Source organism: Hippocampus zosterae, chromosome 18 (genome assembly GCF_025434085.1).
Source record: "Hippocampus zosterae strain Florida chromosome 18, ASM2543408v3, whole genome shotgun sequence".
NCBI lineage: Eukaryota > Metazoa > Chordata > Actinopteri > Syngnathiformes > Syngnathidae > Hippocampus > Hippocampus zosterae.
The window spans coordinates 15480124-15496226 of NC_067468.1; the positions used below are offsets into that span (position 1 = coordinate 15480124).

The following is a 16103-nucleotide window of genomic DNA, read 5'->3' on the forward strand; positions in this document are numbered from 1 at the left end:
GTTAAGACGGCATCGGACGACGTACGCGTGACGTGTGTGACTGACATATTGAAGCCGCGTAGATTGATGTGAAAGGTTGAAAAATGATTGATGATAAAAGCATTTGATTTCAATATGACAAGTGTGACTTTCATGAGCTGCGTCGTTCAGTCGAGGTTGCCATGGTGATACGATGTGGCGTGACAATGATCAAGCAGAGCAAGTTGAACCCAAATCATATGAATATATATAAATTTATAATGTTTTCACTTAGCTTCAGATCATGGCTCGTATTGGTCATTGAACCCAGGCCAAATAGTGTTCGCCTCATAAATGGAATAAAATAATCTTTTGGTTAAAATATCGGCGTGCAAAGGGAACAACTTTTTGCACTGCAATGCATACAATAATATGAAATCATAATTTAGACATAATTGTGTTGGAATATTACAATGGATATAAGTAAAACGGTTCTGCAAAATATATTTTTTTTTCACCTTCTGCAAGTGTATGTGTGTGTGTTGAAGGTGGGGTGGTGGGGGGGGGGGCTTTCTGTGCTGGAAACGCAAAGGGAATAGCACGAGAGGTTCAAATTGAAAGTAAGGAGCTCTTTGTAACCTTGTCAAGTCCTTGGCAGGATGCACACGCAGAAGATCATACAAATAACAACCGATTGCCTTTTCACTTTCCATCTTGAAGAAAGCGGCAAGGATGAATGCGGCTCCCTGCTCCCTTCGGGGCAATAAGAAAGTGTGGGTTATTTCGACGCTGGCGTATCTGGCATCGTTTTGGTGATCCGTTCTCAGCGGGCCAATGGCAGTGCGGCTGCTTCATGGCTCATTGGTTCTTTTCGGGTTGCAAGCTCCACCCTGATTGGTGACTTTCGGAGACGACGCAGCCTTCCTTGGCCCCCCCTCCTTAAGTCAGGGCTAATCATTTGCATATCGATCCATTTTTAAGCTGAGTTGAGGGGCAGCAACCTTTCTTCTTTTTTTTTTTTTTTTTGACATTGCAGGTGCCAGATGGCAAAGACCTTACTTCTGTTTATCATCATGTAACTTTAAAGTGTCAAAACTGTCAAGTAATTTAAAACAAAAATGGATTGAAATTTCTTTTTTACTTGACCAAATAAAATGACAATTCAATTTTTTTTTTGGTCATTATAAATATATTTTGAAGTGATACGAACGCGTAACGTGTCAAACGGCCCTGCGGCACCTAAGCAGAATGTTTCCCACTATGCACTGTCGGGTTGCTGGGCAAACTTTTAGTGTGGGCCTCCCTCCGTACAGGAGTGGCAAACGTGCGTGACGTCTTTTTAGCTGCCGTGTTTCTCAAAGCACCCCCCCCCCCCCCCCCCCACAGGCTCGGTGTATCGTGTGTCAAGACCTGACTGCTTCGGGAAGGACCGCGTGAACCCGAGGAGCGGCCACGGTTGTATTTTTACACTCGGGTCAATTTTAGGCCCCTTTCGTCAAGCCCCCATAACCAAATATCTTGAAATCAAGAAACGGAGGGCGAGTGAGACACTTGGAACCTGAAGCCACTGACACGTGGTGATATCAAAGCAAGGTCCGAGCACGCAAATGACATTCTTTGCCCTAGGACAGGATTTTTATTCTCTTTTCTTTTTTTTTTTTTTCTTTTTTTTTGCTGATAAACTCAGAAGCACTCTTTATACGTTTCCAAGCATTTAAAAAAAACACCACCAACAAATGATACGTGTAACCAAATCACGGTGGCACAGGAAAGCAGTTGCGCTGGTTGCAGCAGTTGCAGAGTCACATTGTTACGGATGGAATTATTTCCCAATAATGAATAATGAAGAAATGTACACAGTGATACGTGCACATTCAGAAACAATTTCACTTCAGATATGCCGTACACATTCTGCAGTGGGCGACGTTTTTATTTATGTTATAGCATAAAGAGCGGCTGCTAACATTGAATGGCAAATTTTGAACAGGCGGCCTTGACTGATTCCTTAAAATGCGGTTTGTTTACCATTAAAGTATACACGCCGAAATAAAATATAATGAACTGAATGCGTAATTTGAAGAAAAGTATTGATCACTTTTTTTTTTTTTTGTCAAACAAAAACCCAAATTATATGAGCATATATATATATTATTATATTAATGAGAATAACACAGAAATAATATCACGCAAGTTTAATATTTGGCTTATTTTAAATGACAAATATGTTTGTGACCCCTCCTCAAAAAAACAAAATAAAACCCAACTAAATTCCTTTTTAAAATTACCTTTTGCTTTTGCAACTCCCAAAAGTCCACTTGAACCTTTTTGTCCTTTCTCCCACGGCAGATTCGGAGACAGAAATATGAGTCGTTAGCCATAAAGAATACGGACGGAAACCGAAGCAGCCAGAATAGTCAGGAAGCAAATCAAACATCTTTATGACTTTGCTTTTATGACCTTAATAGGCTGAGTCAAGGTCCAATGACCTCTTAAGTGCTCTACTGGTCAAGTCGTTTTTTTTTCCCCCAGCAGACTTCAGACAACAGCTACTGCCTCTGCAAATTATTTTGCAAGTCTGCACAGCCTCACTGATTTTTTATTTTTTTTTATTACACTAACAAGCGGATAAAGGCAAGAACACGTCTGCCAACAAAATGACAAAAAAATGACCATTAGCTGTATTCATCGTATATTTTACACATAAGGGCATTAAAAACAAACAGCAAACAATCTATGAACATGTCTCAAAAGTAGCACATTTTATATAGAGACCCTCAAAAACTTTACAATTCAAATCTTGACGTGCGACAATTGTTGTTTACCATTAACTACTTCATTGCGCTTGTTTATGTTGATATTTAGTACTCGTTATAACTCATTTATTAATGTGTGTTTCATTTTCATAATTACATTTCAATTGGATATGCGCTTGCATAATTTTGTATTTGCACTTGCATCGATCTCAAGAATTCATTAAATCTAAAAATAGATGCTGTACATTTTGCTCGATCGATTTTGAACTTGTTTATTCCTTCAGCATTTCATAACAAATATGAATCACGATTCTTCCCTGCAAAAAAATAAAAAATACATCAGGTATTTTTTTTTTCCCGAAAATAGTCAATATTTCACTACCTGCTTCTGAATGTGGCCGTCTGTGTTTTTTGCAAGCAGAAAAACACTTTGATTGGTAACCGGTTGGTGAAAAACAAGTTCTCTGTTCTTCTTGAACGTAATTTGAAAGGTGTTCATAAAATGCTCACATGAAGAGAACCAACTGAGAAATTCAGTATCGTCCCTTGTTGCGTTTTCTGCAAGACGACAGAGAACAAGAGTTTGAAGACTGAAAGCAACCTCCTCCGCGGGGATCAGGTTGCTTCTCGGTGACATTGTCTCTTTTGTTCCAACGGACAATACAGGCACGTTGCACTATTAGCTTCCTCTTTGTGGAAGCCGTGACGTCCGCCCGTGTCACCGCTCGCGCTGAAAAGCCTTACCGAAGAATTCTCCGACTGACCCAAACTTTCCCCAAGAGCAATACATACAACGACGGAAGCCAACAACGTATCCGGGAACGAACGGGTCTCCGGTCATTGGTGGAGAAGGAGTGGGGGGGCTGTGGTTGGCTGGCGCCATGACATATTCTGCGTGGACTCGGCGGCGGGACCGGCTCGGCCCAGATGCCCTCCTCTCGTCCCCTGCAATGTTTGCAGCCCCACGCACGCGATCCCTCGCTCCGCTCGGCTGCACCCTCTCATCGCATTACTTCTGCTATTCTAACTCCTCCATCAATTATGCACAAGAATAACTCCGGGCCCTTGATGGAGTCGAGACATAAAAGGGGGGGATCACGGATGTCAGCGCTCGCAGCGTGCCGCCGTCGCGCCGCTGCCCTGACTGACCACTGATATGAGCACCCGGCTACAAAGTCAGATGCTAGAGCTGCACCAGGTAGCCACAACGGAGGGCATTAAAAAAGCTCGGACAAATGTCATTGCAACCACCCCCCCAACCACTTCCCCAAAAAAGAGAATAGTTATTGCATACCATTATTTTCAGCTAGCTAGCTAGTTTTGATGATTAGTGTGTTATGGATTAAGCGACCGTTTATCAAAATATCAGCAACTTGGGTGTGAAAATGCCAAACAATTTGAGGGAGACTTGGTCACTAAGTCTTTACAGATCGTGTTATTGTGACAACAATTTGTGGCGCAAACTTTTCAGACGCCGCTGCGCCTCACGTGTGAAACTGCTCTGACTTTTAATGGCGTTCTTGAAGTAAATTTTTGTTTCACACTGAAAATTAAGAGTGTATATAAAACAAACGTGAGCGATTAATGTGGAGAAGCTAGGCTAATATATACAAATGTCATTAGCTTAGTTAGCTTATTAGTTAGCTTGTATATGAAGATGCTATGTTTATATGTTATAATATAAATAAATGAATATATAATATAAATGTGGATATTTAAAATAATTAAGGTTTAAGGGTTTAAGATGAAAGTTTACGTGAGGAATTCCAAAGAAAATCCGTGAGAAGACATCACATCGCTATGGGAACATCAATAATATAAAGTATCTATGAAAAAAAAATGTACACCGTCAGATTTCGAAATTGTATCCTTTTTTTTTTTTTTTACATAAAAATGTAAGTGCACCGATTTAGTTCATCGGTAACTGACTCCGGCTCGTAACCTACTTTTTTCTTCTCGGAGACAAAATGGAGTCGAATTGGATGAAAATGGCGGCCTCAGCCGGGCGCGCCGCCACACAGTGTGAGGAAGAAAGACAAAAGAGGAGAAATCAGACACGTCGTCACGGAAAGAGATTTCGACAGTTTTGACGGTTTAGCAAATGAACCTGTGCTTAAGTTGATTAAAAAAAAAAAAAAACGATTTCATCCCCAGAATCAAAGTAACAGTCCCGGAAAAGTATTTGCGGAGAGGGAGGGAGAGGAAAAAAAAGGCGACGTAATGGCAAGGCCTCGATTCAAGCCATTCCCATTCTGACCTGGATTTCTCCCGGTTGCGTGTGAAGGTTTGTCCGAGCTCGATCGTAAGATCACAAAGCGCCTGTTCAATATTTCACAAGTCCCAAAGCACCAAGCCGGCAGAAATCCTACAGGAGCAAAATATTCCATAATAGGTCCTCCAGTCATACGAAAGGTCCGCCGAAAATCGGACCGAGTTGATCATCAGCTGACTAATCACGTCTGCGTGGCTCAATTTAACCACAACTCGACTGTGTTCGATTATGTCAATCAGCACTCAATAAAATTTTGGGGGGGAGTGAGTGTGAATGAGTGACTCGACAATATTTGGGTTGAATTCATTTCTTTTTTACATCATGCAAAGTCGCAATCTTGCCACTTGGATTTTACAATAAGAAGTCGAGAAACACAGATCATTTCTTTTGGCAAGACCACATCGACCGACTTCCTTTCCAAATTCCCGCCACGCTCTGAACGTATGTCTTTGGGGAGGGGTGGCAAAGTGCGGCGGACTTGTGCAAACCGTTAGCGGCTTAGTGGCTCTTTAGGAGCGCCTCGGAAGCAGTTTTGAAGAGCTTTACCGCGGTCATTAGGAGGTAAGGCTGATTAATGTGAATGGTCAGGCAGGACCTGGCTTTCTGAAGGAGGAACACAGAGGGGTGAAGGGTCTCACAGGAAGTGTTTTGTGTCTCCGCACAAAAGGAGGGCTGACCTCTTAAGCCCCTTAGAGCCTCTTTGCTAATACCCTCACCGGTGCCTACAAAGACACGGGGGATGCCATTTCACCACTCACATTTAAAACGGCGCTCAGAAAAAAAAAAAAAGCCTCGCCGTGGTTGGAACGGCCAGAAAAAGTGAATCTCTGTGCAGTCGAGTGAAACCGAGATTAGGCCTGAAGAGTCTCCCGCTAATCCATTGACTGGGGCGCATATCAAACGGAAGAAAGCTAAAGTCACGCAATATCTTATCACAACACGGGGGAGACCTTTGTGGCAGCAGGAAGAAAAAAAAAACCCAAAACATTTCAAATCTTTTTTTTTTTTTCCGCCAGAGCAAAGAGCTTTTTTTTTCGGTTTTAAGACAACTTTGTGCGTGAATGTATCATAGTCGAAAGGAGAATTGCTCAAATCATTGACACCGATGAGGGAAAATGAAAGAGTGGATTTAATGTGTGGAGCGCAGGCGTCCATTTAAGTTCACGTGAAAATATCTTTTCAGGATGTGATTTTTTTTTTCATTTCTGAATCACGCTAACGGAGACCTCATTTTTTTTTCAATTCCCCTTCATTTCAATGAATCCCGACAATCTTAAATCATTTCCTGTCCAGATTCATACACAGAAAACATTTTAAGATCAGCCCAGTTGTTACCAAACCCAAAATCCGTTTCACATCCGATGAGAAAACGCGTTTTTTTTTTTTTTTTCAGGAGACCGACACTTGACTTCTCTCATTAAGTAAGAATTTGCCTTTCTGCGAGCGCGCTGAAAGCTCAGCACACCTTCGCCGGAGCATTCGCACATCAGAAAAACGTCAAACAATTTCACACCTTTTGCCTCCGCCTGCTGCGATGACACTCTTCCTTTCCAGGTAAATAGACTTGTTGTGCTGTATTTTATTATTATTATTATTTTTATTTATTTTTTGCTTTTTTGGAAAGATCGCAGCGTTTGCCATGGCTTGTCTCGCTGTTGTATTGCAACTGATGGCTCGTGCGGACAAAGATAAATAAATAATTGCCTGACTAGACGAGATCATTAGCGTGTAGCTTCATGTCTGAGCGCAAGGAAGCATTACTGGAGTTTGCTGGGAAGGAATTCTCGCAAATTCCACTTTAAAGGTCCTGTTGGTGTATGTGACTGTGAGAATATATATATACAGTATAAATAGAGAGAGAGATTTAAAAAAAAGAGTCCTCTTGTTGCAAAGCAGCACTCTTGCCACACATAGATAGTAACCTCTCGTCACTAGTAGCTGTCAATCAAAGCCGAGCTGCCTGAGGGTTATTAGTCAGAGCGTTAAAAAAAAAAAAAAGGGGGTCCGGGGGTTGCTCCTCTCTGCAGGCAGGGGTCATCGAGAGCATAAGGAATGACGGGCGTCTCCACGGGACCGTTGACCCCCCCCCCCCCCCCCACCCCCCCGCAAGGACTTAGGATTCAGGCACGACTAATGCAAGGCAAACTCGGCATTTTAACTCATCCGGTGGTTAATTCTCACAAAGGAACTATGGAGGCGCTGGGGGGGTGGGGGGGGGGGGGGGGGTGAGCTACACCGAGTTGTAGGAGGGCGGATACATATATCAAATGAAGCAATGCTCGACCTTGTAAAGAGGGGGGAAAGGGGCTTGTTTGAGGGAGGTGGGGGGGGGAGTATTCTGGACTCTGTACTTGGCCGATGATTTGTGGAGACGATCATTCTACGAGAAACATCTTTCATGCCTTTCATTTGGACTCGTAGGCTGCTGATACGCTTTCATTTGGGGCCTAAAAATCGCTCTCGCCGGGTTCCGAAATGGAAGGCAAAGCCCAAAAGGTTTCCTCTTTTTGATACTTATTGATACATTTGAAAGCTCCCCGGGGGCAGGAAATCACTTTCATTCAGCTCTCTTTTGATCCTCTGGGCGGACACGCCGGTTCCGACCGCGCCCTGCCACTCGAAGGCCTGTCGCGTAGCCTGCGGCCTCTTCCGAGGAAGCGCCTCTCACCTCCGCGGCCGTGTCGTATTGTCCCGCCAGTTGTAAATTCCCTCCGCTGACTCGGATAACGTAACCCCACCCCCCCCCCCACCGCCCCTGCTCCATCTCCTTCCTTCTCCCCGTCCCGTCTCCCCGCACAGTGAAATGGCGAGACAAACAATAGCGCTCTTTCAAGCCGGCGCTGGGAGAGAGAGAGAATCGGTCCTGAGACCCAGTCAATATTTGGACGCGGTTGCCTTTTTGTGTCCCTTTTTTAATCCAAGCGGAACCGAGTCGGCAGGGAGCCGGGGGGAAAGGCCGAGAGGGGGGGAACGCGAGGGTAAACACTTGACACAATGCAAACGGGCCGACTCACAACACCGCTGGGGAAACTCTCACAATATGGCTCTTGTCACCCGGTGAAAAGTGGAGTATTGTTCCTTTAAGTGAAGATTAAAGGCAGAAAACAAATAGCGGAGGTCAATGCGCCATGGAGAGGAAAAGTGGACGAGTGTCATATTGAGGTATTCGCACGGTGGGGGGGGGTGGATTAGCTCCAACATCAACAAACACCAAGCTCGAGTCGGCACCGAGAGTTGACGGCGCGAATCGGCGTATCCGAGGTCTCTTCGGCCAATATGATCACACGTGAGAACGGGGGGTGGGGGGGGGGGAATGGCTTGCATCTGCTGCGGAAAGCTTTGCATGACTATTGTCACCCCCCCCCCCCTCGGGAGGTGACGGTGCTCCCGCAGAATGCCGAGATACCTTCCCTCCCCAGCTGTCAGCTCGTTAGTCCCGCCCAATGAGCTTCTTTGATGAGGACGGGTATCGGTTTCCATGGCGTCCGAGACACAAACAGCTTGAGAGATTAGGAAGGCAAACCTCGGGGCCCTGAATTCTCTCGATGATCACCCCCCCCCCAACCCCCACCCCCATCAGAGACAAATAAACACCTTGGGTCACATCAACGCCACCATATGGACCCGGGTGGCTTTTTAATGAAGCGGCTAAAGAGCGGGTGAGCGGGGGACTTTGCTAATAGCTCCTTGTCAGAGCGGCGGTAAATACCCCACTCGCACAATTTCTTCAATCGTTTGGGTGCCCCCAAACAGACGGCGGAGCTGACAAGGAACATCTGTGGCTCGTTTTTTGCGTTCCCGCCGCAAAAAGCAACCATTTTTTTTATTTCCATTGCTTTGATTGAGATGTTTATGGCTTTGAAGTAATTTTCTAGCGGCAGGCCATGAACGGAACGTTTGGAACTCAGACCGAATAAACGGGGGGTGGACGCGAGCAAAAACCGGATCGGTAGGCCGCAGATCCAAGACGGGTTTTGATTCTTTGCCCCGTTCTGATCTGTAAGATCGTGCGCTTACCAAAATGTTTGCGATAGGAGCAACCAATGAGTTATTTTTACAAAACGTGACCAAATGAATGGCGTAAGTATCAATCCTTATGAAAGCATTCCGGATCTATAAGGATTTATAAGGACTAACGGGATACGGATGAAAATATATATGCTAGTACAAGCTAGCGTCATGACATGGTAGCGACCCTCGTCGTTGCAAACGCGCCTTTTTCTACACCTTTGAGTCGAGCCTTTCTTCTGTATTCCGTACGATTCCAAATTCCGCACGGGCGCCAAGTCCAGATCTGCGAAAAATCTGCATAGCAACTACAGAGGAGAAGCGCAGCCAATGAGGCGCATGCGGCGTCCCTTGAAAAGCAGATCATCTCAGACGGGAGCAAACTTAAAAGTCGTCAACGGTTACAAATCGTGTTCTCTTCAACCAAGTCGAATAAAGTCCATATTTTGGGGACATTTAACGACGAAACAAACACCAAATAAACTTGAGGAGTCTCATCACTCACTTGTGAGTTTCTCGCTAACCAAATTCAGACGGGCTGAGCGTTGCGCTCAATATAACGGCATCGAGTTTTATGCCGCCGCCGTCAATTACCGAATCTTTTTCAAAGGCCGGGCAAAGCCGAATCATCCTGCGGGTTGGACTGTAAATCCCTCATCCTGGACGCCGAGTCGGGGAAAGACGTTTACCCGCATATCAAACCGAAAATCACAACAAGGCTCCTTTGTTGCCCTCTCTGAAATCATGTCAACTTAAAAAATAAAATACAATAAGCGGTTTCTTATTTCACAACTCACTTCCCGTTTCATATTTCGAGCTCCCGTAGATGCCATTCGTCCTCACTTTGGACAAATATGCGACAGAGATTCACAGAAGAACGCCAATGCTGGGACTCAAACGCAGCAGCCCCCCCCCCCCCCCACCCCCAGCGCCAACAGCGGCTGCGGTTACATGAAGCCGAAGCGTTACGGGTGTGCAAGACGCAAGCATGTCGGGAACACGGAAGGTCAGAAAGGGGAACCGGGGGTGGTGGTGGTGGTGGTGGGGGGGGGGGGGTCTTTCAGAATGGCGCTTGCCTACATTATGCGACTCGGGGTCGGATGAAAGTTATGAATGAGAAAGGGGGCGCAGTCATTGAGAGTTACTCATTTATTTCGCTGCCTTTCTCTCGAGACAAAGTCCAGGCGGGGGTGCCTTGCCGAAAAAATAAAACCCCGCCACTGGGTGCCCCGTAAGTGACGATACTGGCCCGGTTTTGACCCTGACAAGGGGTTCCCCCTTCGCGCCGCTTAACCTGAACCTTACTAGCAAGCGTCTCGGCCACCTCCGTACGCGCCCCGATTGTCTGGCCCAGCTTGAGCCGGGCGGAGGGAGGTTAAAGACGGGATGGGGGGGTTTGGGGGGGGGGCGCATGGAAGCCAAGAATCCAGACTCGGGAATGATTTGAAGGCCAACAGAAGGGATGAGAGCCAGGGCGCCCAACCAATAGCGCTTAGCGGCGACAGATATCCATCCGCCTTTTATCTTCCGACGACGTTTGCATCGGGATCGTCAACGTAAGGGATAAAAAAAGCAAAATCTCGCCATGGGGTTTGCCTTGGCTCGGCTTGAGAACGCGCGGCGACTGCCTCGCTGCGCCGTTTTGACAGGAAATCTCATCAAGCCCAATTCTGGTTCTTGAGAAATGATTTGTCTCAACGCATTGGCTTTCAGGCAACTGGGGGGATGGATACGTTTGAGACCCAGCAAAACAAAATAATCCCAACGAATTACGTATGGACTCAAAGATGGATTGAGATTGTGAAACAATGTTTTTGCACTACTTTAAGGGACACAAAACCTCTCAAATAAAAATTTAAAAAGCAACAAAAAAAGGGGGACTCGTCTCATCAATGAGATTCGAGTAAAGGAGAGTCGACATTATTCCTCATCTGACCGACTGACGTACGCGCAAAGCACAATGTTAAAAAAAATGTTTCCAGGTGCGTAAAGGCGCACAGGTATGAAAAAAAAAGTATTGCGAGTCAGCTGTTCATAAAATGCAGCAAGAACAGTAGTTTGGGGGAATATGATTCATCAGATGAGTGGAGAGGGGGGGGGCAGCAGGATCGCGTTTCCAATCGCTGTGAGTTGATGATGATGATGCGATAATTCTAGCGGCAGGATATCAACATTGTTTTGCGTGCTTGCAAAAAAAAAAATCGGTTTTTTTGGAGATGAAGCAAAAAAATGTGTCAGTCAGTCACAGCGGGGGAAAGACTTACTTGGGGTTGGTGCGGTTCCAGAAGACGGCGTAGCGGTCGGACACCACTTTGGAAGCCGGATCCTGAGCGCACACCCCGACGACGACGACCAGGACGAGAAAAAACTGCATTTCCACCTGCGGCATGTTTGCGACCAAGCCAAAGCGACGCCACTCCAGCTTTGATTTTAAGCTTCTCTGACCGATGTGGTTGCAAGTCAAGTTCGTCGAGCCCCTGAAGTTACTTCATAAGTCTGATCAAATTGTCCTCTGGACCTTTTTTTTTTCTTCTTCTTCAGCAAAAGTAACAGAAAGTAAATTTAAAGGAGAAAGGCAGTTTCCATCAACTCAACTCAACTCAGTTTGTCCAATTTGCGCTGCAAAAAATCCCTGAGAGGAGGCGCGCGCTTGTGAGGGCAGAATATGGCGTGAAATGCGCCACTTGGATCGAGAGAGAGAAAAAAAATGGGAAATCGAGTCCTTATGCTGCCATCGTCGCTGGAATCTTCTGAGCTGAGAATCTCTCGCCGATGTTCCTGACGAGAGCGACGACCGCTAAAAAGCGGCAAACGGCTCAACGCGTGGATGCAAATTGAAAAAGAGAAAAAAAAGCCCCCCCACCACCACCACAAACTAGTCCTCACGATCGTTCACCAACACGCAGTCAGGCTCTGAGCTGGAACGTCCACGGACGGTGTCGCACGGATCGAGCGCGGGCGAGAGGCGGCGTTTGCAACCAGACCAAGTGTGCGCTTCGGATTTTGCAGCCATTCTCCCCTGGACCAACCCCCCCACCACACAATCACCTCCCACCCCCCACCCTCCCGCACTCCCTCTCTCTACTCAGTGTCGTACCAGCCGCAGCCCCGCTGCAAAAAAAAAAAGTGTCCACATCCTCCGGGTTGTTTCTGTATCGCCGTCTTATGAATTGACGCCTCCAAACTAAAATCGGAGGTTTTTCCCAATGAAAATAATGCGATTGTGAATTCGCGTGCAGAAAATGCATCTCCGTTGTGTGTGGTTTGAAGCATCCCCGTTTTTTTTTTCGTTTTTTTTTTTTTTTTGCAGCGTGCACGTTTTGATTTGGGATGACGGCGGTCTTATTTACAAGAACAACATCGTTCGTTGCGGGGCGCGTCTCAGATTCCCGAACGGATCTTATCGTCAACATGGAACCGCAACCAGCTTCTTTTTTGACAGCCTCCTCTTAGCACAACAAGGAGGTAAAGTTCCTTTTTTTTTTTGGTTTTGTTTTCAAAGCTCCGCTTCCATTTGCGTTTTACGTTTCTTTTCACAAAGTGGCACGCCTTTTAAAACGTTCCCTTTTGTTGGAAAGTTAAACAGAAGTCAACAATCACATGACAATTTTTGCCATTACATATGTGCAAGTTGATTTTCTTTTTTTCCACCATGAAAGACTCGAGCTAGTTAAAAGTCAATATTCTCTACCGCACAGCCACAAAAACAAACACAAAGGGTTATATATTTAATGCTTATTCCTTTAAGGGTTAGTCTTTTTTCTGTCTTTTCCTCGCTGCGTGTAAAATCGGTTTCAGATCTGTGCAACTTGACTGCGGAACGTCGCGTTTGCTCCGTGACAAACTGCGCCGCGCAGTGGCGACTATGGAAACAGCAACGTGTGTGAAAATCCACAAACTGCTTTTCCTCACTGAAAGGGATGCTGGATTTAAGTTTTGTAAAAAAAAAAAAAAAAGTCAGCCTTTAAAAGCAGTTCTCCATTTAGTTTGACACCGTTCGGGAGATTCTCAGACTGACTGACAGACAAAAAAAAGTATTTTAAAGTCTACTGAACATCCTAAACACACAGAAAAAAAAGCGTATCAGCTGACGTCACATACGAACAGCCGAGCCCAAAGAGGCCGCAATCGTTTCAATTACAGAGACAAAAACGTTCTTTTGGCGTTACCCGGAAGCCATCACGATCCGCTTTGTTTACAGTAAATTACGCTCCTCGTTGTGTTTGTTTGGGTGTCGGTTGGTGTGCGCGTGCTCGCAACACACGCGCCTGCCACGTACATGCAAACACAAGCGTGTACACGCGAGCGTGCGGCCCCGAGATTTGATGAGCTTGCATGCGTGAGTCTTTTGTGTGGGAGCGTGCGTCGTGCAAGAACACGGGGTGGGGGGGGGCGATCGTCCGGCTTGATATGGCAGACGATCGCATGAGCGATAATCACCTCATCTCCCCTGCCAAAGTGGCTGTCCTACTTCATTTATGCCCTGAAACACGTCTGTGGTCCCCAAGACAATGGAGTCGTTCTAAATTAGGGTCAGTGGGTCTGCCGGCACCAACGGCAGCCGCGCATGCCAAAGTTTCTCATGGTTTCTTAAACGATCGGCGCGTCGCACTCACGACAGCAACGGGAGCTCCGGCTGGAGCGCAGATGACATGAAGTTGAGGAGAGACGGCGACCATGTGGCAGTTTGGGGGGGGGGGGGGGGGGGGGGTTCAATGCAATTGTAATAATCCATTTATGTTGTGACAGTAGCCTCGAATGGCCTCAATTAACGTCCGTTATAAGCAAAAGGTAATCACATTCTTTGTTGAAAAGTACGACGCGTTCATATTTCAATCGCTGAGCTAGACATGAGTCCATAAGTTCGGCACACATTACAAGCACGATGACATTTTGCTCCTCCGCGAGGTCGCGGCGGCAGTTAGCCTCCCACGGTCCGGTGTCACAAAGGCCTTTTCATTATTTTGTGGGGGGGAAAATCTGGTCGTTATCATGACGCCGAGGATGTCAAGGTGTTCGGATTAAACCAAATCGGCAAATGGACAAAGAACGACGTGAAGCGGGGACTTGGAAGTCTTTAGTCGCCTGATGTGGCTGCTTTGGAAAATGGTTTCATGACAAAAAAATTCACTCGGGGCGTATGGACTGAGAACTAATCATAAAATATTGCTGCAGGGAGACATCTGTGTTGGGTCGCTAACCAAGTCTGAACCGAAGATCGGTTGACTTTTTGTTGACTGGAATCTTTTCAAAAGGTTTCCAGGGAGAAACAAATCAAAGATTTCTATTGGGCCGCCTGTCGCTTACATTCTGATGAGTCATGCATTTCCCCTTTCTTGTCTGTTTGACTCAAAAGTCCTTTGGATTTCTTTCTACTCGCTCTCGTGTTTCCCCATTTTTCCGACTTCTCGTGACGCTATCGCCGAGTCCTCGCGGAAAAGTAAACGTGCGTCTCGCTGACGTGGGATCGGTTTACCCCCTCCATCTCTCTTCTTCAACTCGCGTCGAAAAGCTGCGGCGTGACACCTCCCGGCTGGTCTCAAAGGACGCCGGCGATATAAATAATGGAAGGGGGAATACGTTGAAGTGATCGATGCGGATTCATGAGGAATAGTGAGCGGTGCCTCGGGAAGAAGGACGGCAGGATGTGTGGGACCCACAAAGACGTGGGAGGTCTGAGATATTCCCGTCCAATGTGCACTGGTGCTCACTTCTGGCACCTGGTTGAACTTCTTTTTTGTATATATGACCTCCTGCAAACACAAACACTGCAAACTCACACATCCACACTAAAGCCGTAGAGTGTGTAAACTCACACGGCACACGCACCCACACAAACACCCGCGCGTGCGCACATACACTTTCTGAGCTTCATCCATGTTTTCCGAGCAACGTTGCAAAAGTAATGTCCACGACTCATGGACATGGGGCTTGCCATGCTAACAGCCTTTGCCGCTCAGGGCTGCTGACAGTGGAATCTTAACTATGCAATAGTTCAGAGAGTGGGGGGTGGGGGGGTCTGTTTCACCAGATTTGTACATTTTGATCATTGGCATGTCGAATATGAGCAAGTATGGCTCCCCTGACCCTGTTGCCTCATCAACTCGGTCAACCAGGGTGGCCCAGTTCCAATGTACTTTGTCAAAGTCTCGCAAATACTCGTGTGTGTGTGATTGGTGAGTTGATGCCGTCAAAATGTTCATTTCAAGTCCGACTCGCACCCGAAGCAACTCAAAAGTTGGCGTGAGTTTGTTTGGGTTGTGATAGCGACCAATCATTCAATCACCGGAGCTGCCCTCGGGGTTAAGCCCAGTGCCCTATCGTTGGCCGCCTGTCCTTTTCATTTCAAGCAGGGGAAGCAAAAAATTATATATATATATATATATATATATTCATTCATTCATTCATTCATCTTCCGAGCCGCTTGATCCTCACTAGGGTCGCGGGGGGTGCTGGAGCCTATCCCAGCCGTCTTCGGGCAGTAGGCGGGGGACACCCTGAATCGGTTGCCCGCCAATCGCAGGGCACACAGAAACGAACAACCATTCGCGCTCACACTCACACCTAGGGACAATTTAGAGTGTTCAATCAGCCTGCCACGCATGTTTTTGGAATGTGGGAGGAAACCGGAGCACCCGGAGAAAACCCACGCAGGCCCGGGGAGAACATGCAAACTCCACACAGGGAGGCCGGAGCTGGAATCGAACCCGGTACCTCTGCACTGTGAAGCCAACGTGCTAACCACTGGACTATCGGGCCGCCCTATATATATATATTATATATAAAATATATATATATATATATACAGTATATATATATTTTTTTTTTTGGTGAGGTAAAGGACAGACACGACAACATGTTTATAGACACCAATCCAACAGGTGCCAGCAAGGTGTCCAAACTGAAACGAAGACGGACGTCTTCCAATCAGTCTGAGATGCGGCCGCGGGCTATCAGAGTCGTCCCAGGCGCAGCTTGTCATTGAGCAAACGGTAACACGGTGACAGACTGAGGTCTGTGTTCACCTCGGCTGCAGTCCGTTTCATAAACGTCTTCTCACTGAGCTCACAGCTGGATGATGAGATTAGCGTGACCCCGTAATCCAATGACAG

At 46.4% G+C, this 16103-nt stretch overlaps 1 protein-coding gene across 1 annotated transcript in view; it reads right to left on the reverse strand.

The window, feature by feature from the left end:
• Positions 1 to 12408, reverse strand: part of LOC127591227 (ephrin-A5b-like) — a 43423-nt gene extending 31015 nt beyond the window's left edge. The window contains exon 1 of the mRNA XM_052051142.1: positions 11256 to 12408. Within this exon, the coding sequence (XP_051907102.1) occupies positions 11256 to 11380 (125 nt within the window). The 5' untranslated portion in view covers positions 11381 to 12408. The remainder of the gene's footprint in view (positions 1 to 11255) is intronic.
• Between the last annotated feature and the right edge of the window lie 3695 nt (positions 12409 to 16103).